The sequence below is a fragment of the Delphinus delphis genome, chromosome 5 (genome assembly GCF_949987515.2).
Source record: "Delphinus delphis chromosome 5, mDelDel1.2, whole genome shotgun sequence".
In the NCBI taxonomy this organism is placed as follows: Eukaryota; Metazoa; Chordata; class Mammalia; order Artiodactyla; family Delphinidae; genus Delphinus; species Delphinus delphis.
In genome coordinates this window covers 31,897,613-31,924,509 of record NC_082687.1, presented here as the reverse complement: position 1 = coordinate 31,924,509, position 26,897 = coordinate 31,897,613, and the positions used below count along the sequence as shown (strand labels likewise).

The 26,897-nt window shown below is 36.1% G+C and overlaps 1 protein-coding gene across 4 annotated transcripts in view; it reads right to left on the bottom strand.

The window, feature by feature from the left end:
• Positions 1–26,897, bottom strand: part of ARFIP1 (ARF interacting protein 1) — a 135,375-nt gene that overhangs the window by 63,136 nt on the left and 45,342 nt on the right. For 3 of the 4 annotated variants that reach the window (XM_060012165.1, XM_060012167.1, XM_060012166.1), the window contains 3 exons: positions 23,382–23,483; positions 6,935–7,043; positions 1,369–1,464 (listed from right to left, as the gene is read on the bottom strand). In XM_060012165.1, coding sequence (XP_059868148.1) covers positions 1,369–1,464; positions 6,935–7,043; positions 23,382–23,483 — 307 coding nt within the window. The remainder of the gene's footprint in view (positions 1–1,368; positions 1,465–6,934; positions 7,044–23,381; positions 23,484–26,897) is intronic. The other variant, XM_060012168.1, reaches the window with a different exon arrangement.

Here is a 26,897-nt window from a genome sequence, read left to right as displayed (position 1 = left end):
ATAATTTCCTAACACTTAAAAAAAAATATTTCTGAGGTTTGTCCATCTTCTTAAAAACAAATCCTGCAACCGGCCTTCTTCTCTAAATACGTTGCTGTTTACTTCAAGAAAAATAAAATTTCCACAATTAATCTTATAACCTAATGATTCTAAAAAAAACTGTCAGTGAAAATCTGAAAGGCCACGCACTCTTCACAGTGATCTCCTTTCACTATACTACATAGAAGAGAGCAACAATAGAATGTTACTGTAATTTTGGAGGATTTAAAAACACTATAAAGTCATTAAAAATATCTTACCACTAGTATAAGAGGCTGTGTTATAACAAGACCTACACTGTACTTCGTTTTTTCTCAAGAGAACCCCCCACTTCCCAAAAAAGCCATAATTAATACAGGCAGTATAAAGCCCTGATAATGCATTGCTCCAACAATCAAGAAATTATGACATAAAAGCAACTCTACAACTATATAGTTCCTAATAGTAAAATATTTTTCGTAGAAGAAAATTTTTTTTTTTTTTTGCGTTATGCGGGCCTCTCACTGTTGTGGCCTCTCCCGTTGCAGAGCACAGGCTCCGGACGCACAGGCTTAGCAGCCATGGCTCACGGGCCCAGCCGCTCCACGGCATGTGGGATCTTCCCAGACCGGGTCACGAACCCGTGTCCCCTGCATCAGCAGGCGGCCTCTCAACCACTGCGCCACCAGGGAAGCCCAGAAGAAAATATTTAATAAACATGTGTGATGCTAATGACTTGGGATAGAATTTCATAATAATTTTAAAATAACAATGAGAAGAAGACAAGAGAAAATGTTTTATAAAATGGCTGTAAAAGGTTACAGTCAGCAAAAATCTCTTTTCTCACTCCTCTAGCCAGCCCAGCCTTTACCACAATCTAAGAAAGAGAACAGCATACAAAATCAAACACATTTAAGAATTTACAAAATTCTCACAGAAACAAAATATTAACATTTCATGTAAAAAGAAATACAAAGTTTATTTTTTCCCTGTTTTTATAGCCCAGCAATATTAAAGTGCAGAGCAGTTTAGGATCAAATAAGTAAACCAACATTTTCCAGAGCGAAGAGAGGATGATTTAAAATGAATCAATTTTACAGGGTTTTTTAATCGTAAGGTAAATTAAATTGCGGGTTTGAAATAGAGCCTAATAAACTTTGAAAAGCCAGAAAGATAAGCTATGGCTAGAAAGATTATTTTCCTTATTGTTAAAAAAAAAAAAAAAACAGCCACCAAAACAGCCAGAATAACACACACCTAAGAATATAAAGCAAGTGATAAGAAACTGAGTGAATTAGTTTAGTTTCAGCAGTAGCAAGAAGGGCTTTATCCAATCAGTGCAGTGAATACCTGCAGGAACAATTAAATCACTTCCTTGTTGAGCCAGTCGACTAGCTGCCACCCTGCTAGGAGACATAACAGATGGCAGTGGTGGTGCTGGGGAACCTGAAAAGGGCAGACATTTCACTGTGAAAATCCTTTTCTTCCTCCACATACTTACATTTTGAATATAGGTGTACTGACATTTTCTTTAAGATATTCAAAAACTAGGATTAAAAGCTAGAATTAATATACTTGTTTTCTTGCAGAAATGGACTAATAATAAATGGATGCTACCAGACTGAGTTCTTAGTTTCCAAATCAATTAAAAGAATGTGATTAGAGTCCCACAGCTGAATGATTTAAAGCTTAAGTAAATATTTTATCACTTGCTACTCTAACATAGGGAGGAAAGCTCTTCAAGTAGAAATCCAAAGGCACGTAACACTGTATCAAATTTAAAATTAAAATTCATAGAAATGTGAATGAATCACAGCCTTCACAGAAACTGTAGCCAACATTTTCATATCATATATCAAATATCACATAGTGTAGGTCACTGCTACTCACAGTATGGATGCAAGGGGTCTCCATCAATTATGTCACCTGGGAGCTCACCAGAAATGCAAAACTCAGGCCCTGCCACAGATCTACTGAACCAGAATCTGCATTTTCACAAGATCCTCAGGTGATCTGCATGGTTTTTTTTAAGCTTGAGAAGTGCTAATATAGAGTGTTATTCCGATTAATCATAAGCATTACTTCTGAAGCTTTTAAAACATACCTGAGACACTCCATAAAATCTTCTGATTATCAGTGAAACAGGTATCTGTAGGGTTTTTTTTTTCTTTTTTGCCAGGTTTATCTTTTTTATTCGATTGATTTTTAGTTTTCATTTATTTATTAGGTAAATAAAAATTGTATATATTTAAGGTGTACAAAGTGATGCTTTGATATATGTATACATTGTGAAATGACTACATCCATCACCTCACATAGTTACCTCTTTTGTGTGTGTGGTGAAAAAACTTGAGATCTATTCTCTAAGCAGATTTCAAGTATACATTATTATTTACTATAGTCACCATGCTGCACATTAGGCAACTGTAGTTTTTTAAAAGCTACTTAGGCTATTCTCAAACACAACTAAGCTTGAGAACCAGAGGAAAGAACACAATTTCTGAGTGAAACACAACTGAGTTTTAAATTCTAACTCTGGGCTTGAAATTCTGGCTCTATTTAACTACATAGTATCAATATTTTAGTATCACTAATTTGCCAGTAACACCCTGGCAAATTACTTAAGGTCTCTGAGCCTCAGTTACCTATAAAATAAGAAAAACTGACTACCCAACATTGTTGCTAATGGCCAGCATTAAACTAAGAAAACTGTCTGGCATTAAACTGAAGAAAATTAGCTTCAACTGATTTCTTTATTTTAAATGCTAAAGGCTATATATCTTTAGGGAAGTGATAATTAAAAAGAAGTTGAAAAAATTATTAACATCCTTCCACATTTAGCTGAGTATATTTTAATGTTTATAAGGTAATTTTATTTCAACTACACTCTTTCCCAGTTCTCTAAAAAACACATAATGTATCAAAATTTATAATTAAAATTTTCTAATAAGGATCAACGTCAACTTTCTCATATCCCAGATATACTAAGTTCTGATCAGAAACAGCCACCAGGTTTAATAATATGAAAACCTTAATCTGGACTGGATCTAATGTTAAAATCCAAACATGCAATAGATCTAAATAGGCTGGTGCTACCTTTCAAAGTGAGAGATACCTGTCTTTTAAAAACAAAAATCTGTTGAGCCATAAAATTTAAAACTGGAAGGGGACTTTCTTGGTGGTCCAGTGGTTAAGACTGTGCGCTCCCAATGCAGAGGTCACGGGTTCAATCCCTGGTCAGGGAACTAAGATCCCACATGCCGCTCGGCCAAAACAAACAAACAAAAAAACAAAACAAGAAAATTGGAAGGGACAACGGAAACCAACTAGTCTGACATTAAACTACAGGAGAAATGAGGTGCAGAGAGGTTAAAACAGCTTCTTATTAGAGACTCAGATGTTCCAAATCCACACCATAATGTCTCCATTATTAAATTCAATACAGAAAACACAAATCCATAAATTACTTGTTGAGTTGGAAGGCATTTAATGTTATCCAGTTCAATCACCATTTTAAACAAAGACTATCTCTACTATCCAAGGCACAAGGGTTTCTATTATATAAGGAAGTGTTAAATAAAAGAGGACTACTGTAGTTCCATTTCTTGATGATCCCAGGAACAGAGCTCTGTTGTTCTGGTTATCACTGTTTATTAATCTTACATAAGAGATAATCCCATGACATAACATGAGATATGTATAATATATGTAACAAATGATACAGAACTTTCCAAACTAAAGTAGCAAAAGACATGGTGCTGAGGTAAGTGTGTACCTTCAACTGTTTGCTCAAGGGTAATTATTCTCTGTATCTTCAACCCTTTAAACCACTAATTTAGACTCAATTAGTTACTAAAATCATTCACAATAAATAAGTAAATCATTCCAACAAAAAATAATTCTTAAAACTCTATGTTTTTGCTAATTGATTAAATTTGGGGAGTTTGCTCTGTTTTCTCTTAACAGCAGAAATCTAGGAATATGAATATGTGTATGCAATGATCAAAATCCCATTAAAACAAAACTCAGATACCAAGTATACCTCACTCTTATGAGTTGATTTATTCATAATTTCTACTATTATTGATTCTACAGTGTATTTGCTGGGCAGATTTCAGTATTTCTTGTTGTTAGGCTGAATTTAAGTATCATTTCTTCTAAATTTGCTCTAGAGATGGAAAAGTCAATGGTAATAGAGTCATTTAAAGTTATCATTCAGTCATTTCTCCAGAGAGCTAACATAGCCCCAACTCCTAACATTTTTTCGTAAGACCTATTTCCTAAATTTTAAACATGAGAAAATCATGCTCATTCCAATTTATCTATGTATGTCTTCAAATAAGGGCATTTAAGGCTTCCCTGGTGGTGCAGTGGTTAAGAATCCGCCTGCCAATGCAGGGGACACGGGTTCGAGCCCTGCACTGGGAAGATCCCACATGCTGCGGAGCAACTAAGCCCGTGCGCCACAACTACTGAGCCTGCGCTCTAGAGCCCGCGAGCCACAACTACTGAGCCTGTGTGCCTAGAGCTCGTGCTCTGCAACAAGAGAAGCCACCACAATGAGAAGCCTGCACACCGCAATGAAGAGTAGCCCCCGCTCGCCGCAAGTAGAGAAAGCCCGCGCGCAGCAACAAAGACCCAACGTAGCCAAAAATAAATAAATAAAATAAATAAATTTATAAAAAACAAAACAGAACAAAAACAAGGGCACTTAAAACAACTATAACTTTCCAATAAATGCTCAACTAATCTGAGTATGGCAGAATGATTATCTTTTTCATATACTGATAAACAACGCAGTTTGTGTTAAAAAGTGTTTTACAAAGTCAATTCAAAGAGACGTAAATTACCGCCATTATCATGAAACATTTTTTATTCCAATTTGAAGGACGAGGATGGATCTATAAGCAAGTGAAAGTGACTGGCATTTTCATGCTCATGCACAGCAGGCTGCAATGGCCAGCTGATTTCGATTATTGTATAATACTATTCTGATTAAGGGGGAAAGAATAAAACCAAACACCAGCTAAATAATTTCACTGAAAATACTTAAAATATCTTAATTGTAAAAGTTTTTTTTTTTTATTCTATGTTGACATTTAAATTTGGAAATTGGTGACTGGTGCAAAAATGATGTCACATTATGCAGCCCTTATATCTTTAAGCACTCATAATTTTAGGCAATCAGTTAACCTTTTCAAATTCAAAGTTATCCCCTAGAAAATAACACCACAATGCTATGCAATGACTATGGAGATACTGACATGTATGCTCCCTTTCTATATCTTTATTTTTCTGAACATAAGAATGAAAAATGAAAAAAAAATAATGTCAGTAGGTAGCCCACTCATTTTACAGCCTAGAGCAGAGGATATTATACTGGGTTATCCTAAATGCCTATTTCCAGGATCCATTTAACAAAGAATATATTTCAAAATACAGGTTTTAAAAAAAAATATTTATTTATTCATTTGGCTGCATCGGGTCTTAGCTGCAGCACATGGGCTCTTCTTTGCTGTGTGTGGGATCTTTAGTTGCAGCATGTGGGATCTAGTTCCCCGACCAGGGATCAAACCCAGGCCCCCCTGCATTGGGATTGCAGAGTCTTAACCACTGGACCACCAGGGAAGTCCCAAAATATAAGTTGTTTCTGACTGAAGTATTGGCCATTAGTATAATAAGAATATAGAATACTATTATCTGCAAGAGGGCTAAGGATTACAAAGGCATGGAGATATCTTTTTTATTTTGTGAAATTATAATGCAATATTAAAATTAAAATTCTTCATTGAACATCAACTATTACTACTTTAACTACAGCTCTGTCCGAGAAAACGATCCATTTTCACGTCCAAATTTCCACATGATTTCACTTTCTTTCACTTGTGTGAAAATGAAAGAATACCTAAAAAATGTTATTATAGGCAAGAGCATTAAAAAAGGAAGCTTTTTACTTTATATTAAAAATAGACATATATACATGGGATGTGTGCAGAAAATAGCTAACATAGTAGGTCTAACTACTTATCCTTAAAAAGACCAGCTTATAGAAGATTGGCCCTTGGCTGGCATCTGAGAACTTTAATTTTGGGGTGATTCCCTCCATTCCCAAAATGGTAAAACTTGCTCACTATGCCTAAACTGTTTATACAAACAATGTGGTTTACGCTTTTCTTCTGGGAGTCTGGAATCTGGGCATGTGCTCAGAGAGGGCGCCTATGTGAGCAAGCAATCTCCACTAAAAACTCTGGGCATTGAGGCTCTAATTACCTTCCCTCGTTAGCAACATTTCACATTTGTTGTCACAGCTCTGCTGGGGGAATTAAGCATGTCCTGTGTGACCAAACCGGGAAAAGATCCTTGCAAGCTTATGCCCAGTTTCCCTAGACTTCGCCTCAGGCATCCTTTGCCTTTGCTAACTGTGCTCGGTATACTTTTGCTGTAATAATCATAGCCTAGAGTATGACTATAGACTGAGTCCTGTTAGTCCTCTTAGGAAATTACTGAATCTGAGGGTGGTCTTGGAGACCTCCTACACAGCATGTATAGTAAGAAAAATAAAAGTTTCATTTTCCTAATTGCTATGAAACAGGAAATATGTATTTATACAAATCAATATTGACCTATAAATTTTGTGGTTACCCCTAAAATAATTTAAATATGCATTCTTGACATAATTTTTGAGTTTTTATTTCAGTATTTTAAAACCAATTCTTAAGTAATAATCAGTGCAGTTATGCACATTGATCTATTTATATAGAGATGACTACTAAACAATTCTTAAATTATTTAAATTGAAGAGAAAAAGGATTATGTTTATAATCAGTGTTTTATCACGGAATTAAAGGGCTCAACCCTCATGCTTTATTAATAAAGGCTCCACCCCAGCCATCTTTAAAAATAATGGGTTCCTTACCTTGAAATGCTCCTGCTTCAATAACCCCCTCTTTGGTACTTTCAAAGCCATGAGATGTGATTTGGGTTTCTGAGAGACCAAGTCCAGCTGGTAATGAACGCTTCAAATCCTTAGCAACATTTAAATAAAAGAGAAAATCTTGTAAAAAATCTCATATCACATAACATTTCAGCATAACTATGTCCTTTTAATCCACCTTAAACTGTTTTTTCTCTCTACTATGTAGTATTCCCTTATGCTGTCACAGGGTTCTGTAATGATGTATAATCAGCAGCAAACCCAGAAAGATTTGCTATTAAGAGGTACAGTGTATATCAAATACAAAATACTTTCATCATTTTAGAACTAAGCATCAGGCAGATATTAAAATTCAATTTCTAATCCACTGATACGTCAGGAAAATCATTTTAAAGAGTAGAAATTAAGATTAAAAAGTCAAGTCTAACATTAAAAAACATACTGATGTCTAATATAATCATGATGAGCCTGGCTAATGTTCAGTATAAACAAATCATTCATTTGCAAAATTAAACTTCCCTTTGATTTCCAGGTTAGCTAAGTAAACAGGGCTTCTCTCACTTCAGTCAGGGTGAGATAAAGGTTGAGGTAAAGAAAATTTCTTGTTATTTAGATTTATATTAAACCAACCTATAATATAAATTATATTATATTAGCCAACCTAACTGCAATTTAGCTTTTAATGGTAATAAATATAATATTTGACATTCAGTCTTATAGTAAAAGAAAAGAGAAAAAGCCACGAAACACAGATTTCCAATTAGAAGTCCTTTCTGTCCTCTGACTTGGATATGAGGAATTACCCAATTTTCATAATCAGAGTCTATGAATGGATCCTACTGGTTTTTCACAACAATGACAAGTTAGCGATGCACTAAAAGATAAACGTCTTTGAAGTCCTTTCTTAATACTCTATTCCACCACATATAATGTACAGTTATCATTTGAAACTCCTGCAGCCTTCACACTGAACTCCCTATTCTTTTTATCCTGTTTTATTTTTCTCACAGCAGTTATCATTAAGTAGCTAGTGATAAATAAATATAATTTATTTATTATATTCAATAAATATTTGTTGGATGAATAAATAAATGAATTTGTTGAATAAACTAAAGGACTTATGACAACACCATATAGATTAAGAAGCTGATACAGCAATAGGCTTATTTTAAAATTTAATTTAATGAGTATCTGCTTATTCTTACTATGTTAGACTTGCTGGGCAAAGAAAAAGATAACATAAGGTACAGTACTTGCCTCACCGGAGAGACAACATACACAAACATTAATATAAAAGTTGAACTTGGTGCCAAAGTAAAGACAATAAGTATCAGAGGAATTCACAATAGGGACTAAGTCCATGAAAATCAAATAGGAAAAGAGAAAGTACTGCTTGAGCTCTGGAACATAAAGGATTTACTGAATCAACATTTAATGAGCACCAAGTTATGACAGCCAGTCCTCTAGACACTACAGATAAGCACTGTAGGAAACAGATGGTCTCTGCCCATCAGACTCATGTGAGGTATAGGGGAAGGAGGAGATGGACACTAAATAAATGTATCTCAGGTAATAAGAAGTGCTGTAGTAAGTACAGTTGATCCTTGAAAAACACAGGTTTGAACTGCATCCCCTTATATGCCGATTTTTTTCAATAAATATGCTTGTACTACAGTACTACAAGATCTGAGGTGGTTGACTCCTCAGATGCTGAATCGTGGATAAGGAGGGCCAAAGGAAAAGTTACACAAAAATTTGCCTGTGGGGAGGGTGGGCACCCAACCCATTGTTCAAGGGTAAACAGTAATAAATTGTAAGTGTGTTTGTTATTTTTTTAAGGCAGGATAAGAGGGATACAGAGTGACAGGCAAAGGGTGCTACTTTAGATGGGATATTCAGGGAAGGTCTCTCTGAAGAGGTAAGATGTGGGCAGAATTCTGAACAAAATGAGCGAGTGAGCCATTTACATATGATCAGTTTGTCAATTTCTACAAAAAAAAGCCAGCTGGGATCTTGATAGAGACTGTGTTGAATCTGATCAATTTAGGGAGACTCCCATCTTAACAAATTAAGTCTTCTGATCCATGAACGTGAGATGTCCTTCCATTTATTTAGATCTTTTTTAACTTCTTTCCTCAATGTCCTATAGTTTTTAGGGTACAAGTTTTGCACACATTCCTGAGTATTTTCTTATTTTTGATGCTACTATAAATGCAACTGTTTTCTTAAATTTATTTTTGGATTATTTATTCCTAGAGTTTAGAAATAAAATTGAGCTTTGCATATTGCTCTTCTATCCTTCAACTATGCTGAACTTATTATTTTTAAAAGGTTTTTTTTGTGTGTGGATTCCTCAGGATTTTCTATATACAAGGTTATGTTGTCTGCAAATAGAGATAGTTTTACCTCTTCCTTTCCAATCTGTATGCCTTTTATGTGTATAGTTATTCTTTATATCTTATACATATTGTGTCAACACTCTTTTATATCCAATATTTGATAAAAACATAAAAAAAGTGGTAAAACCAATGTACACTTAACATCTAGAGTTTTTCATTAGCAAGACCAAAAAGATCAAAGGCAAACTTTCTGTTTAATCCAATGGAGATGATATGTCTACTCCAAAAGAGAAAACTAATTAACATTAGTTTTACCAGGGATATTTCTTTGAATTGGCCTGTAAAAAGAAAAAATACCCACTCCAATGATTTGTTATAAGCAAAGCTATGACATAATTTTTAAAAAAAATTTAAGGATCTCACTGCTAATCATTATGAGGACAAACAAAAACTAATAAACATAAAATAAAAGCACAATAACATAATAGTAAATACAAGTAAGCTGAAAGATTGATTCTTGCTTTCTTCACCCTAATTAGAGCTCCCCGTGAAATCACCTTTTGAATTTTGTATGGCAAACCTTAAAAATGTTTATCAACAGCAAAGACTCTAAAATCACTTTTTAAAGTTTGTGATAGTCTCATCAAGTATCAACTATTACTAGAAACATGAAAGACCTGGAAAGATAATTCAGATGGCCTCATTTGAATATTACTTTCCTATCAATATTTAGTGGCTATGTGATCCTGGGTAAGTACTTAAAAACGTTTTAGTTCCTGTTAGCTCAGCTGTAAAAAGAGGATCAAAATTACCCCAGAGTACTACTACAATTAGACGAGATAATATGGGCGAGATACCCAGTACATATTTTTAGGCACTCAGTTAAGCTGGCCATCCCTCTCCCCTACTACAATCATCTTTACAACTAATTAGTGCTATCAATAATAATTACAATAGCAAACATTTCTTGAGCACTTACTATGTGCCAGGGATTGTTCTAAGCACTTTATGTACAGGCAGTCTTCACTCTGCATGACAGGGCAAGGTCAAGATCATAAAAATGACCAAGCAAGTAGAAACCATGCAAAGTGGTTAATGGGAAAAACTGATTATTCCATTACCTTCAAAAATTCTTGTCGAAACTTTAAAAAATTCTTTCCTTGCTTATGTTGTTAAGTTAGCCTTCACTATGTTCTTCTGGCTCAGATCTAGAGTCTCTCAAACCGTGGCAGTGTCAACATGCCTGTGGGTCAGTTATTTCTTCCACAACTCCGTTTAGGTTTATTTTTCTTTTCGCCACACTGTGGGGCACATGGATCTTAGTTCCCCTACCAGGGATTAAACCCACGCCCCCTGCAGTGGAATTTCGAAGTCTTAACCACTGGACCACCAGCCAGAGAAGTCCCATTTAGGTTTTGTTGGGGTATTTTTTTTTTAAATAAATGTATTTATTTTTGGCTTCGTTGGGTCTTCGCTGCTGTGTGCGGGCTTTCTCTAGTTGCAGCGAGCGGGGGCTACTCTTGGTTGCCGAGCGTGAGCTTCTCACTGCGGTCACTTCTCTTGTTACAGAGCACGGGCTCTAGGCGCATGGGCTTCGGTAGTTGCGGCACATGGGCTCAGTAGTTGTGGCTTCTGGGCTCTAGAGCACAGGCTCAGTAGTTGTAGCACATGGGTTTAGTTGCTCCTCGGCATGTGGGATCTTCCTGGACCAAGGCTCAAACCCGTGTCCCCTGCTTTGGCAAGCGGATTCTTAACCACTGTGCCCCCAAGGAAGTCCCCCATTTAGGTTTTTTTTTTGGGGGGGGGCGCTGAGTTTGGTCTTCGTTGCTGCATGCGGGCTTTCTCTAGTTGCAGTCAGCAGGGGCTACTTTTCATTGAGGTGCGCGGGCTTTTCACTGTGGTGGTTTCTCTTGTTGTAGAGCATGGGCTCTAGGCGCACGGGCTTCAGTAGTTGTGGCTCGCTGGCTCTAGAGCACAGGCTCAGTAGTTGTGGCTCGTGGGCTCTAGAGCACAGGCTCAGTAGTTGTGGGTGCACGGGCTTAGCTGTTCCACGGCATGTGGGATCTTCCCAGACCAGGGTTCGAACCCGTGTCCCCTGCATTGGCAGGTGGATTCTTAACCACTGCACCACCAGGGAAGCCCCCCCACCCCCGTTTAGGTTTGGTCTGAATTTATGTTATCACTTTTCATTTCTTTGCTGCACTTCTATCTTTGTTTACCCACTCCCTTTTGATTATCCACTTCTGTAAAATGCCACATGGGTTTATGACCAGGAGACAAGGTGATAACAGAACCACATGATTTGCTGTCTGTGTATGAAATGAATAACAGATACAGTGACCAATCACCAAGAGACTTTGAAAGTGATGTGATTACTCAATAATCATGATATGTATGCATCGTCATTCACATGGTGATTTTTGAACTTAAAGTGCTAGCAGTGAAGTTTATACTTTATACAACTACTGTTAATACACTGTGGTGACAGAAATCTGAGCTGTGTTGTTCGGGACAGATATTATTTAATTAAACCACGGTAACCAAAATTAATGCATTTTGGAACTATACAAAGCAAGAACTGCCTAATATCTCATTTAGTAGTACTATCACTACTATTTTACAGATGAGAAAACAGGAACACAGAAATAGGACTAAGCTTCAAGACACACTATTAACTGTAATGTATAGTAAATGTAAACAGACACAAGCAATTTGTTAGAGACTCAATTTATTTTAGCTAGTATGTTTTCTTAAAAAAATTATTTAAAAAATATCTTTTAAAAATCATTGCAGAATCTGCTCACTAGTTTAAACACACTAATGCAAATATATTCTCAACTTGTAATTTCCTACTGGTACAAAACAGATAACAACTTTCATTCCATTTCACTTATTTCCTAATGTCACGTAAAACCTCTTGTCACAGGACAATATCCTTTTCATCTGTGTATTGTTTTGGAGAGCACTTAGAATTAAAAAGAAAACACTCTTTACACTCAGTTTTATTTACTTCTTATTTTTAAACCAAATCTCTGAGTCTGTTCATTTTGCTAAATAAATGATCTTTACCTTCCCAGTTTATTTTTTAATATACTAATGTACTAAATCAATGGTTTCCAGTTTTAAATATTACTGACACTTTTATTCATATTTACATAAAACCAGATAATTTTTTCTCTCTAAAAGACAAATACATCACTTACAAAATAAATAATGTCAAAGCACCAAGATATTTCTCAAACTCTGTGAGTTTGGTTATTAAGGTCAACTATTTATAGAGTGGTTTCCCTGGATATTGCTTTGCTCCAAGTCTTGACAGCTTTTTAGCTCTCCTTAAGGAAAAAAGTATCAAAGACAGCTCTCAAAATATGAGGGTGAAAAACCATAAACAACATACAAATGGCACAGAGGTCCAGGAGAGTTGTGTTTGCTGTATTCTTAGAACTTAACTGAAAGAACATTATTCATTTGAATCATCTGTCCTGTCACAAAATACTGTGTGAATTCCCAGAAAAGAGATATAGTAGTAGTAGTTGGGAAGAGGGGAGTGAGTAACAGGTTAAATAGGGAATTTGATGGATACCTCTCATTCCCTAAGTTTTTAAGAAGTTAAGGGATGCTTCCATCTTGTCATGCATGGCCTCTGGAAGAAACAACTTCTAGCTGTCTGAGGATATTACATTTCACTCAAACCTCTCCCAATGGTCTCCCAAGGGTCCTTTACTCAACAAACAAAAGTTCTTCTAGAAAAAAACCTCGTGTCCTTTATGTAAAACAGCTGTAAAATTTGAAAAACACTAAGGCCTTCCTTTGCTTAAACTCTTACTAGCAGAAGGAGCCTAACCAAAAGTGGTACAAATAGATCCATTCAGGTTGTGAACAGAATTATCATTTTGATAGTGGTCTGGCAGTTAAGTTGCTGCAACACAAAATGATATGCGCTATGAGAGTGGAATGCATGACTTGTAAGAAAACACTCAGTATTTTATGAGCTTGTTGACTGCTTTCTGTAAAATACACATTCTCTAAGTAATATAATTTAGCCTCATAGTTCAAAAAAACTTTAAAACGTATCTTTACATAACCCTTAAACTTTTAGTGTCTCAGTTGTAAGGTTGTGCCTAGCTTAGTAACTTTTAAAATATATGTTACTGCATTTACTCCTATAGTTTCCAGAATATATTTGAGAGACAATGAGCCCATTTATAACCAACAATGTAAAATCCCTAATTTGCATTTTTATGTCGCTCACATTCAACTCAATGTTTAAGACTTTGCAAAGTCATGCTTAACAATTGCACAATAAAATGGAATAAACCTGAAGTTAATTTTCTATTCAAGCTACTAGGATAATACTGGAGTATTTAACAGTTTCTAAAAATAAATCTTCAAACAATTAAAATAAAATATAATGCTTTTGGCAAAAAAGTTTCATGTATAGTTTAAGTTCTTTTCAGAGGATACAAGATAATACTTGTAGTTACAGCTTCCATAAAGCTGTGAAGGGATGTTCATTTTCAACCAAAATAACTTGCTTCCATTTGCATATTTTAACAGCGGTAAGAATAAGAATGAGGTTAAAAATGTAACTTTATAATTTAGCATAGTAATCTACTTTTGAACTGAAGTTAGAGCAAAATTAACAATTAAAGAACACCAAATGTTCAGCAAATTTGCTTTAAAATACACATGCTTTGGGGATTCCCTGGTGGCGCAGTGGTTAAGAATCCCGTCTGTCAATGCAGGGGACACGGGTTTGAGCCCTGGTCCGGGAAGATCCCACATGCCGCGGAGCAACTAAGCCCGTGCGCCACAACTACTGAGCCTGCGCTCTAGAGCCCGCGTGTCACAACTACTGAAGCCCGTGTGCCTAGAGCCCATGCTCCACAACAAGAGAAGCCACCGCAATGAGAAGCCCGCCCACCGCAATGAAGAATAGCCCCCACTCACTGCAACTAAAAGAAAGCCCGTGCGCAGCAATGAGGACCCAACGCAGCCAAAAATAAAATAAATTAATTAATTTAAAAAAATACACATGCTCAGTAAGATGCAGAACACTACAGTATATAAGTGGAACTAGAGATTTTAAGCTTGGTGCTTTGTGACCACCTAGAGGGGTGGGATAGGGAGGGTGGGAGGGAGACACAAGAGGGAGGAGATATGGGGATATATGTATAGCTGATTCACTTTGTTATAAAGCAGAAACTAACACACCGCTGTAAAGCAATTATACTCCAATAAAGATGTTAAAAAAAAGAACTAGAGATTTATTAATGAATTCTCCCCTTTTACTCAGAGAGAGGAGGAGAAATCTTTTAAAAAGGAGGAATTCGCAAAGCATGCATTGCAACCACCAACAATCTGTAAGGATTCTCCAAGTATTCCACAAACTACACGAACTCTCTTCTCCCTAGTTTCCTTACACTATATTTCCCCAGTTTTCCTCCTATCTGCATCTTTTAAAATGGCTTGGTGTTCTTTCCTGGCTCTAGTTTCCCTCCAAGAGCAAAGTCCGAAGTCTCACTTCCCTTCTTCCCATGGTGACCTGAAGAATCTGTCTCCCTTGTCTTTAGTCTTGTCAGCCCTGAAATTCATTCTTTGTACAGTAGGACGAGACAACTTTCTAAAATGCGAATGTGATGAGGCACTTCAGTTTTTACTCATTTTAGTGGTCCTCCATTGCTTTTTAGGTAAAGTCCAAACTCCTCCACACGGTTTTGAGGTTTTACAGGACCTCATCCCTACTTACTCTCCAACCTCATTTCTCACACATCTGCCCCCACGTTCCCCACTCCAACAATAACGAATTTTCAATTCTACGGTCTCGCAACCTTTTCAGGTCTTTCTAATTGCCTCTGATGGGACCATTCTTTACTCTTCTTCATCGGGTTGGCTCATCCTTTAGATTCAGCTTGGATAGCACTTCCTCAGGTAATCTTCCCATACTTGTTCGTACCCATTATCAGCCCATGCTATACTGGGCTTAGCATATCACTTCTCACACAGCACTGACATTATTTGTCTACATTCTCTCTCCTGAAGACGGTAAGCTCCCTAAGACCATCTATTTTGTTCCTCTTTGGTACTCCTAGTATTTAGCAGATATAATACTAATACTTCATTTAATTTTCTCAATTTAAACACCTTATCTCATTCTTCAAAATGGATAAAACCTTCCACAGCATATACATAATATAATTTTAAAAGAAACAAATTGAAAATTTTATGTTAAATATTCTATAAACTTTGGTAATTTAAAACCCCCTTTTGTTGTTTTAACAGTTAGCTGCTTATAAGGAGTATCTGCCAGAAGCAAAGCTGTTATTCAACAGACCTCCACATTCCTAATTCTGCTGTAAACATACTGCAACATCCTTAACCTCCTCACGGTGGCCTCTCTGACACTCTACAATTATCTTCAGTCAAAGTGGCCTATTCTCCAACATTGTTTATCAAGCAGGTAGAGGGAAGGTCAGCATTTTCTCAGCTCTCCACTTCCTAACTACCAGTTCTCAAACTTTGGTTTGGGTAAGAATCACCTGAGAAAACTACTAAAAATGCAGGTTCTTCTTAGCTGCCTGTTGTAATTCTGGTTAAGTTGAAGTGTGGAACCCAGGAGTCAGAATTTCAAACAAGTAAGTGAGGTGACTCTGATGTAGGTAACCCTCTGTCTACACTCTGAGGAACTCTGCTGTAGTGTGCAGTGCTGACTCCCACCTCACTGCCCTTGCGGGCCGCCCCACCTACCGACCCTCCATCACCCACCTTCTTTCCGGTCAGTCCCCTCAATAATGAGGGCTTTGGCATATCCAGGTCTTCTGCTCTATCCCCAATTTTTACCATTATCCTGGGTGTTCCCAACGTTTTGGGCACACTTTCAGGGAATGACTCTATGTTCAGTTTGCAATTACTTCCAAAGTGATATGTAAGGTGTCTAAGCTGAGTTTTACAGCTCATCAAAAACATACTCTACTAATGGCACGGTATGTAGTCTGTTGCTTTATTTTTTTTTTTAATACAAACTGTGAAATACTTAAAATGAAATAAAATCTATTGCATGAGCCTGCCTACCTATGTTGATGCAGAATGATGGGTTGTAGTAATAACCATCTGTAAAGATGTATGATTTCTTCCCCCTCAGTATGCTTGTAGGAAGCCTAAGGTTGGTAGTTTCATTCAGATTTGGTGATCTGTAGCTGGACAAGAGGCCAAGAGTGTGACGGCAGATAAAAGATATATTCAACTAATACAGTATATCCCAACCTACACTTTAGTCTCAGATTTCATTAACTTCTTCATCTCTAATGCCTTTCACCTTTCACGCCCAATTCTACTTAAGCAACTGGAACTCCCATGGCCACTCTTTGGATCTTGTCACTGCTCAGGAAGCAACACTCCTGGAATCTTAAATCTAATATCTTATTTTATGATCACAATCTCCTCCCATATCTGTTACTCCAGTTAATCAAGACAGCAAATCTCCTGACTTACCTGCTTTCTTCATTTTATCAACACACACACACACACACACACACACACACAAAATCTCAATCTCATTTCTCTCTCTCTCTCTCTCCAGTTCCCTCTCATTCACTCAACAAACATTTAACAAGAACTTAGAGCATCACTATCTTCTGGCAGTTTACTGTCTATTCTCTTGGTTCCACCCCAACCCCTGCATCTTAGACTAAAGTCTAGATTCTAAGTAGTACTGAAGTTAAGATGTACCAATTTGCATCAAGGAAATGCTGAATTCATTCAAAGACTATCACTATGGAAATGTTTGTATATAACTACATTCAAAACAATTTCTCCTAAATAGTAAAACACTTATCCATGATAGCATTTGTTTATAAAGGTACAATCTAAAAATTATAATTAAGATACATATGGCTTCAGCTTTTCATTAAAAATTATACTTATTCACAATTTTCAACAGGAATATGAATCCAGAGTTAATTTAATAGATGTATATATAATAAACATATATTTTAAAACTTAATTTGTGGTAATAGTACTAAGAATATATTCTGTACTTAAAAAAAGTAAATATTAAAATGAATTTAGATTTGCATGGATTAAACAACCCCTGAAAAACATTTGCCATACCTTTAAAGGGATCTAAGATATACATCTGGTAAAAAACTGGCCTTAGGAAAAAGCCCTCATCAAATCAATGCTGCCAATGACAGAAGTACTAAATTTTTCAGACAATGCAGAAGCATTATATTGTATCACCATATAGTATGGGGAAAAACTGTCATCAGATGCTACTCAAACTCTAGGATAGGATGGCTGAAGTAGAAATTATGTTAAATTTAAGTCATACTGAAACTCATTCTTTCACTGAACTACTGTGAACCATAAGCTGTGCAGTGCACACATACCGTCTCTGCCATAAACAGAGTGATTCCAAGCTCTTGGGAAAAGCAGATAAATAAATGGACAGTTACAACATTAAGGTGAGGAGAGGAAATGTGTTCTAAAAAGGGTTCTTATAATTTCTACTCTTATATTCTTTCCCAAGTCTTCTTTAGACTGCTAAAGTATGTTATCCAGACTAATAAGTACAGGGGAATGGAGAAACTACTTAGTTTAACAAAAGAATTAAAGAGTAAAAGAAAAATAACAATAAAAACGTCCAAAACAATAAAACTTCCAACAGCTACAACAATGATGACCATGATGCATGTGGAAAATTACGGACAAAAGATGTGTCAAGTCTAAGAGTATAATATCTCTTCCTGTTGTTCCATAGAAGTCTAGAAACCGTGTTTCTAGTCCTGGTTCTAACATTTGTTCATTCATTCACTAAACATTTAATGAAAGCCTGATTATCTATTATGTGCCAGCAATGCTGCCAGGCCCTGGAGATAAGGTAATGAATGAGCATTCTTGCCCACACTGTACTTACAGTCAATCACATAAGCTTTTGGTACAGCGAGTTAATATGGGTAATTCCATCACAACCTCAGGGCCCCTTTTCCTCAGTTGTAAAATAAAGTAGTGAGACACAGGGATCTTCAAGGTATTCCTACTGGATTAAAATCCTGTGATTTAACTCAAAACTTATAGATCAGGAGTATTTAAAACACAGGGAACCTAAGGATCCACCTGCAAGGTTCAAGGGATCCTAAACTCCTTCAAATTGAACACAAGATTTGGTAGCTTTTGTATATATAGGTTTTTCTACAGAAAAGGTCTATAGGTGGAAAAACCTAAATTATGAATTTTAGTTTTGGGCCTACCACAGGAAAAGTTTTATTTTAGCTATACTTACTAAGGTAATTTCTCTAAATCTGCCAAATATAACTTATTTCACAAGAAGTTTCAACTTAATTCACAAGGAGCTAATATTCCCTTCTTTAACTCATGGTACAAATTGCACATTTCTAACCTAATATTTTGGCCAGCACTATAACAGAATAAATTATAAATAATATGCAGTTTATAAGTAAAAGAGTAATTTGTATTCTTTAGAGATTAAACTTTACTACTCTATAAAAAATAACAATTACTTTTTATTTAGAAGCAAAAATATTTTTGCTGTAAAGAACTGAGATAATACTAAGATTATTATCCTATCCTCTCTACGTATAGCTGTTGCCCCTCATCTTAATAAAAAAAAGCAACAAACCTTGAAACATTAACACATGTTAAGCTGCTGCCAGGGAATTTCTAGGACAAATTCTCCCATTACATTCTCTATTTCAATGTGACTGTTGAGTTAAAGTCCACCAGAGCCTCTTGTAGTAGGAGACTAAGAAGGGAAATCAAATGAAAAATGAAACACCGGCAGTGAGACACACAAAGGAGAACAGAATCATTTACAATTTCACTGCCTGGGCCACAGTGACGCCAACTGGCCAGCCAAGTTATGACAACTTAATAAGCCATCATCTTAATTTCATACAAGACTTTATACTTTTTAAAATGCATTATGCAGTATGCATTAAATAAAAGCCATTATATGATTTTATTTCATTTTTTCAATATTTTTTATTGAAGTATAGTTGATTTACAATGTTGTGTATTGTATGATTTTAAACATCAAATATGTATAAAAGATGTATATTAGTAAAATACCCTTAGTTATGAGCTAGTTTCTCATGAAATCTCTTTATTAGTCTATATAATGCTAAGCAGAGCAGTACATTATTCACAATTTCCTTATGAACTTTTATCTATATTAAAAGAGCAATATGAATATGACGTTAAATACAATTTCCATTTTATTGCTCAGGAAAATAAAGGAGTATGCCAAAATGTAGGTAAATATATGCCTAACAGATCTTGAGTGTAATTTATTTAAAACAGTCAAAAGATGCTTTTGAAATACCGTTTTCACTCATAGTAAAAGGGATCACATAGCCAAGTTTTATTTTAAAGAATATTAAATATGTAAGAAACTCTCATGATATATATTGTTCATAAGAGCAGCTACAAAGAGAAACAAGTTTTATGATGTTGAATTTCTTTAGGGAGGTAAAGTGGGGTGTACTGTTTGAAGTGGATTATTGCTTCTAAGGAGTCTTGCCTACTGGTGAAGTTCACATCCAATAAGAGGAGAGCTCCAGAACAACATTTCCTTTTTTCCTTCTTTACCCCCCAATAGAAAATGAAATAACATTATAGGAGAATCTCCAAAAAGAGAATTAAACATTAAATAAGAAGTAAACTTACAAAGCAGCAAGTTAACTGGCTTTGACTGCATAAGCAAAGAACTTATACAGATATATAATGATTTAATTCACTTCACTCTAATAAGACTCTATTCTAAAGTTAAAATCTGAAAGGATTAAAAAAAACTTTTCAGTACTACTCAAAGGCAATAAAGGTTCTTAACTAAAGACTCATGAATAGGTTTAAGGTACAAAGCAACCCTGCAGAAGAATGAAGCTGGCGGAATTAACTACCAGGTATCATGGCTGAAGCTAGTATTTGCTCCAGACTTAATTACTCTAATAAGTAAGTAGGTAAGATAGTGTGGTATTATTGCAAGGATAGACAAAAAGACCAAGAAATAAAACAGCCCAGTAGCAGAGCCACACATCTACGATCACCTGATTAACAGCAACGGCCCCTATGTGGGAAAGGATAGTCTTTTCAACAAATGATGAAAATCACATGCATATGAGAAAAGAAAATGAAACTTGACCCCTACATCATGCCATACACAAAATTCAAGATGAATCACAGACCTATGTGTAAGAAGTACAACAGTAAAACTTTTAGAAGAAGCTAGAGTATCTTCATGATACTGGGATAGGCAAAGATTTCTTAGAAGGGTCACAAAAATCATTAAAGGGAAAGAAACACTAATAAATTGGACTTCATTAAAATTAACTATTGCTCATCTAAAGATACCATTAATAGAGTACAAAAGCAAGTTACAGACTGGAGGTAAACATCTGCAATACACACATCCATACAAATGACTTATACCCAGAACATATAAAGAACTCCTACAAATGAATTAGAAAAAGGCATATACTTAATAGAAAAATGGGCAAAGGACTTGAAAAGATACTTCATAAAAGATAATATTCAAATAGTCAATAATAATCTGAAAATATGCTCAACATCATTAGTCATCAGGGAGATGCATGTTAAAACCACAATAAGATAACCATTATGATTCCATCAGAATGGCTAAAATTTAAAAGTATGACAATACCAAAAATTGGTAATGATGTGGAATAACTACAATACTTATTCACTGCTGTCAGGATCATCAGCTGGTTTGACCACTCGGCAAACTAGGCGACAATGTCTACCAAACCCAAACATCACCATGACTTGGCAATTTCACTCAGGGTATATACTCAACAGAAACAGGTGATTATGTACACCAAAAGACCTGTATAAGAATGGTCACAGCAGCTTTATTCATAGTAGGCACAGGCTGGAAACAACCTAGGTATCCATCAACTGAAGAATGGATATACAAATCGTGGTGTATTGACACAATGGAAAACTATATTACAATGAAAAAGAATTAAATACTGCCAAAGCAACAACAACAATATTATAGACATAATGTTGAGTGAAAGCCAGTCAGAAAAGAGTACACACTGTATGATTCCATTTATATGCAGTTCAGGAAGAGTCAAAAGCAATCAATGACAACAGAATTATAGCAGTAATTATCCTGGAAGGGAGGGAGGTATATTGCTTAGAAGAGGGCAAGAGGGAGCTAGGTAAGGCAGGACCTCGAAATGTTCTACTTCTTGATGTGGGTAGTGGTTCTGTTAAGCTTTACACTTAACATTTGTGCTTTTTACTATGTATAAGCTATAGCTCAAAAAAAAAAAAAAAAAAAGAACAGGCTTAAGGCTTGAGATGGAAGATGGCAGGTGAATCCCCAAAATAATGCAGCATTTTGTATGTGCTGCATTTTTCTCAAAGGTTTCATTACACTGTCTATTAGAGTATCAACTCCCTGGTGGTAGGTATTTCTGTCATTTTTGTTGTGATGATATCCCCAATGCCTGGTATACAACAGACACTCAATAAATGTTTGCAGAATAAATTCACAAAAAGGAACTGTTACCAAAAATAAGATGAAGCAATCATTAACTAAAATCCTGGTATAAAAAATTATTTGAATTAATAGAAGTTTATAAAGTAATTGGTAGACTGTCTAATGACGGTAACTTGAGTCTCCTTAATATCCAAGTGTGTCTTAGTGTTTTCAAATACCAGAAAGTGAAAATTTCCTTTGAGTGCTCAGAATTTAAGTCTTTCTTCTGTCAGTCACCGTATATTGGGCCATGGATGCTTAGAAACCGAGTTAAAACACTTGCAATTAAAATAAACATATCCCAAGCTTGAAAACACATTTGTTTCTTCCAAAGGACTGCTGAGCCAAAAATAAGTGAAATTCAGTGGAATTTTCTAAAAATCCATTAAAATGATCTATCCAAAACAGTAGTTTTCAACCAGAGGCAAGTTTTTCCCTACCCTCGACATTTGGCAACAACTGGAAACATTTTTGCTTGTCACAACTGGAGGGTGCTACGGCATCTACTAGGAGGAGGCCGGGGATCCAGCTAACCACCTTACATGCACAGGCCAACCCTCCACTGAGGAATTTACCTGGCCCAAAATGCAGATAATGCTGAGAATGAGAAATCCTGATCTAAAATATCACCTTCTGTTAAACTAAAGAATTTTATTCTTAAAACATATGAAGTAAAAAGAGTCCTATTTAAGCTGTAAAATAATTCAAGTATCTTTCAACCAATACCTTTTCAAGAATATGAAACTATATTTTTAAAGTTATTTAAAGTTGTACACATGTATCAAATGTCATAAAATGGGATGTTTAATTCAAGTATCTCCAGAAATGATAACCATCATTATCATTTCTAAGACTATATTAGGCATATAACTTATTTTAATCTCATTTAATATTAATATCCCCATGAAAATAAGATCTCATTTAGAGAGATAAGAAAACAACAACTAGAAGAGATTAAGTAAATATCTGCCCAAGGTTACACTGCTAGGAATAGCACAGCTGAAATTTGAACCCACATTATCTCTAAACCCATGATGCTTCCATTAAAATGCATTAAATGTCAATTTCAAATGCGCAGCAGATCAAAATTAAACACACCCCAAGTTTCATTTTCCACTGAGTCAAATATGCCATTTTAGAAAGTAACGGCAAAGTCAAGAGAAGCCTACTTAGGAATTATGTACTACGGAATTATGTACTAAGAAAAGAGATAAGATAGTACCAGTTTTTTAAAGGATGATCTACAGTTAATATTTTTTCTTATCACAAGTAAAATGAAGTCATTTTCTATAAAGTTATATGCCAAAATCATCAGATATACTCTTGTTCTGGTCATGTAATAAAACTGCAGATAGTAACATCAAAGCCTAAATGCTTTACTGGCCTGGAGCTTATTCTTGACAAATCACTAACACGACCCACCTAGTCATCCCTCCATAATAACATTGGATTCCTGGCATTTCAGCCTATCTAAGAACATATTCCTATATTAAACTCTATTACTTTTGTCTCAGCTTTAAGGGCTTATCATGATTCTCTGTATTAAGAGACAGAAAAGTGTTCTTACCCTATTAAAGCCATGTTCATGAGAGTCATCAACTTCCCCATTACTAGTCACTGGAATTTCTGCTGCTGAATTTTTTGGAGATTCTTGAGCCATGGTAGACTCCTAAAAAAAGGAGGAAAGAAATAGTCATAAATAACACCAAATCATAAAAGGCAAACATTCAAAAGACTATATTCATGTTTATAGCACTTAAAAGCCATCATTATAGCCCTTTTTAAAAATAATTACAACATACCTAATCCTTATGAAATAAACATGACACTAATACAATAAAAAACACATCTGGCCTTTAAAACTGCATTCAACTTAGATTTCTTGATCGTATTGTAGGTACCAGGGGGCAATATCCTTACCTTGTAAATAGTACAAATGACACAAAAATCAAAAAATGCAAATAATGTCTTAGTATTATTGAAAATAGTTTTGACTTTACAGGCTGCCTGAAAGATTCTTGGATCTACAGACCACACTTTGAAAAACACTGGTATAGACAAATTTAACCAACATTTAGTGAAACTTGTTATGTGCAAGGCACTCTACTAGATTCTAGAGAATATTAAAAAAAAAAAAGATAAGATAGGCACTGCTCTGGGGGAAAGTACCACTGCCTCAGTTTGGGAGACTGACTGGACTCTTCAGTAAATACCTATAACAGTAAGTATCTGCCCCTCTTCCTTTTGGATCCTCTAAAACCAAGCCTTTTGGAATAGTCATAGATTGCATAAATCCTACGGTCTTCCTATGCCACATTTCTATTTCCTGGCAGCTCTAGAAATGTTCTGCTTCCCATAGATCCACATTTATATTACACTTCTACTCCTTATACAAACCTCTTTTTCTTTACCATGACAAATTTTATACATAGTAATGTTTCTAATGTCTGACACAACATTTCATAGACTACCTCTACATCTTTGTATTCCCAGGGCAACAGAAGACAAATCTAAGCAAATAAATGAATACATTCCCTTTCAGTAAAGTCAGGTCCTTGAGGACAGAGACAGTCATAGACATCCCTGTATCATTAGAGATTAGCCCAGGGTTCTCAATAAATGTTTACTGAATGGAAAGGATACGAGCTACATCAAAAGTCTGATTTGTAGTTATGAAGGTGTTAAAATGATCATTATGTTCCACCCTCACTCTCTCCCTTGTCCCACCCATTGAGCATGTAGTCACACATGCGTTACTTCTCATGGATATCACTGCAGTAAAACAAACCAAGGGGAAATGTCGAAATAGCAAAACAAAAAAAGTGAATTACCAAGTATCTCAAAATCAGTGTACTTTAATTATATGGAGACAGTTTTAATAAAAGACTAAAATATCAAACTGAACTTGGTTAAGCCAATGAAAAGAGAACTTTTATAATAAGGCAAAATCCTGTTAATATCACTTAAAACATTTCCCAGAAAACTCAGTTATTTCCTTGCATTCCTAAATATCTTATTAAAAAAATACTGGTTTAAAAATGCCGTATTTCACAGTTCACCTTACCACAGGCTCGAAATTAGTGAGGGAATTAATAAACTGAACATCTCATGTAAGACTTGAAAATTAAAAAAAAAATTTCAGAGAGAAGATTTCAAAAGTTCAAGAGGGGAAAACAAAAACTTCTCTGCTTTAGATTGGATTCTGGGGGAAGGGTCTCTGAATGCAGTGAGTGAGGGTAGTAAGACTGGACAGAGCTGCAATGCTGTTGTTACATCATAGGCCTTGGCCAATCGTATATGGAGCACTGAAGCTGAGATGGCTCTTTAAAGTTGTTCCAAATTAAGGGAAGGGGGCCAGGCCTTTGTACCCCCGCATCCCTACCCCTGGTTATTAGATGCAGGCTATCCCCTGGATAGGGATATAATCGTGCACAAGGCAGTACTCTTTGGCAGAGGCAATTCCTGGGGAGACACAGCTATGAGCCCTCAGCAGGCATCACTCCTGGAAGGACAGCCCTGATCCTAAAGGAGGTAACTGAGCCCCTCACCATAGCATCCACTATATCTTCCTTATTATTATTCTAAAGCAGTATCTACTTTAAAAGGATTTGAAATGTCTTATTTAAATTATATCTGGCTACTTTTATGCATATATTTACAGACTTTCACTGATCTCTACTAAGACAAACTGTCTCTTTCACAGTCCCCTATTAAGGGGTGGCCCCTGATTGAACCAAAGAAGAACCCCTGACACAAAGCCTCGCAAGCTGCAGGTTTCAAGATAAGGCCGGGTTAGAAAACCACTGCCCAACAGAGGAAAGAGGAATTTCCTGAGCTAATCAGACCCTTTTTGAAGGTTTGAGTTGGGGATGCTGAGCGAATCAGTCAACTAGGGTACTGGGATGACAAATGAAAGCACAAGAAGAGCAAAGAGTAGAATTATTTTGATGAAAAGTCACAGCTTAAAAATTCACAAACTCTACTTGACAAGTGTTATCAAACTCGTCAAAGTTTGTTGACAAAGTGTTATCTGTATCTAGATCTTCCTCTGTTTCTAAATTATGACCTTATGAAAATCTTTTTTTTATTATGGTAAAAAACGTGTAACGTAAAATTTACCATCTTAACCATTTCTAAACGTATAGCTCAGTAGTGTTATGTATAGTATTCTCATTGCTGTGCAATCTCCAGAACTTCTTCATCTTGCAAAACTGAAACTCTACACCCATTAAACAACTCTCCATTCCCCTCCCTCACTCCCCCAGAGCCCTTGGCAAGCATCATTCTACTTTCTATTTCTATGAATTTGACTGTTCTGAATACCTCATACCAATGGAATCATATAGTATTTGACTTTTTATGACTGGCTTATCTCACTTTACATAATATCCTCAAGATTCATCCATGTTGGACATATGTCAAAATTTCCTTTCTTTCTTTTTTTTTTTTTTTGCGGTACGCGGGCCTCCCACTGCCGTGGCCTCTCCCGCCGCGGAGCACAGGCTCCGGACGCGCAGGCCCAGTGGCCATGGCTCGCGGGCCCAGCGGCTCCGCGGCATGTGGGATCCTCCCCGGACCGGGGTACGAACCCGGGTCCCCTGCATCGGCAGGCAGACTCCCAACCACTGCGCCACCAGGGAAGCCCCCAATTTGTCTATTTTTACTTTTGTTGCCAGTGCTTTTGATGTCATATTCAGGAAATCTTTGCCAAATCCACTATCATAAGCTTTTCTTCTAAGAGTTTTATAGTTATAGGTCTTACATTTAGGTCTTAGATACATTCTGGAGCTGGTTTTGTGTATGGTATAAGACAGGGTCCAACTTGCATGTTGATATCCAGTTTTCCCAGCGCCATTTGTTGGAGAGACTTTCTTTGTTCCATTGAAGGGTCTCAGCATCTTGGCTTCTTTTGAGATCCCTATTTTGCTCACTGCCACTGCCTCCTTACAATATACCCAGCTTACCTGAGGCTACTGGAGTTAAGTTTCTGCTCCTTGTGGTTAAGAGTTGTACAGACACTAGGTCTCTAATCCAATAGGAAGATTAAGATCTAGCTATCTAAATAATCATCACTCTTCCAAAT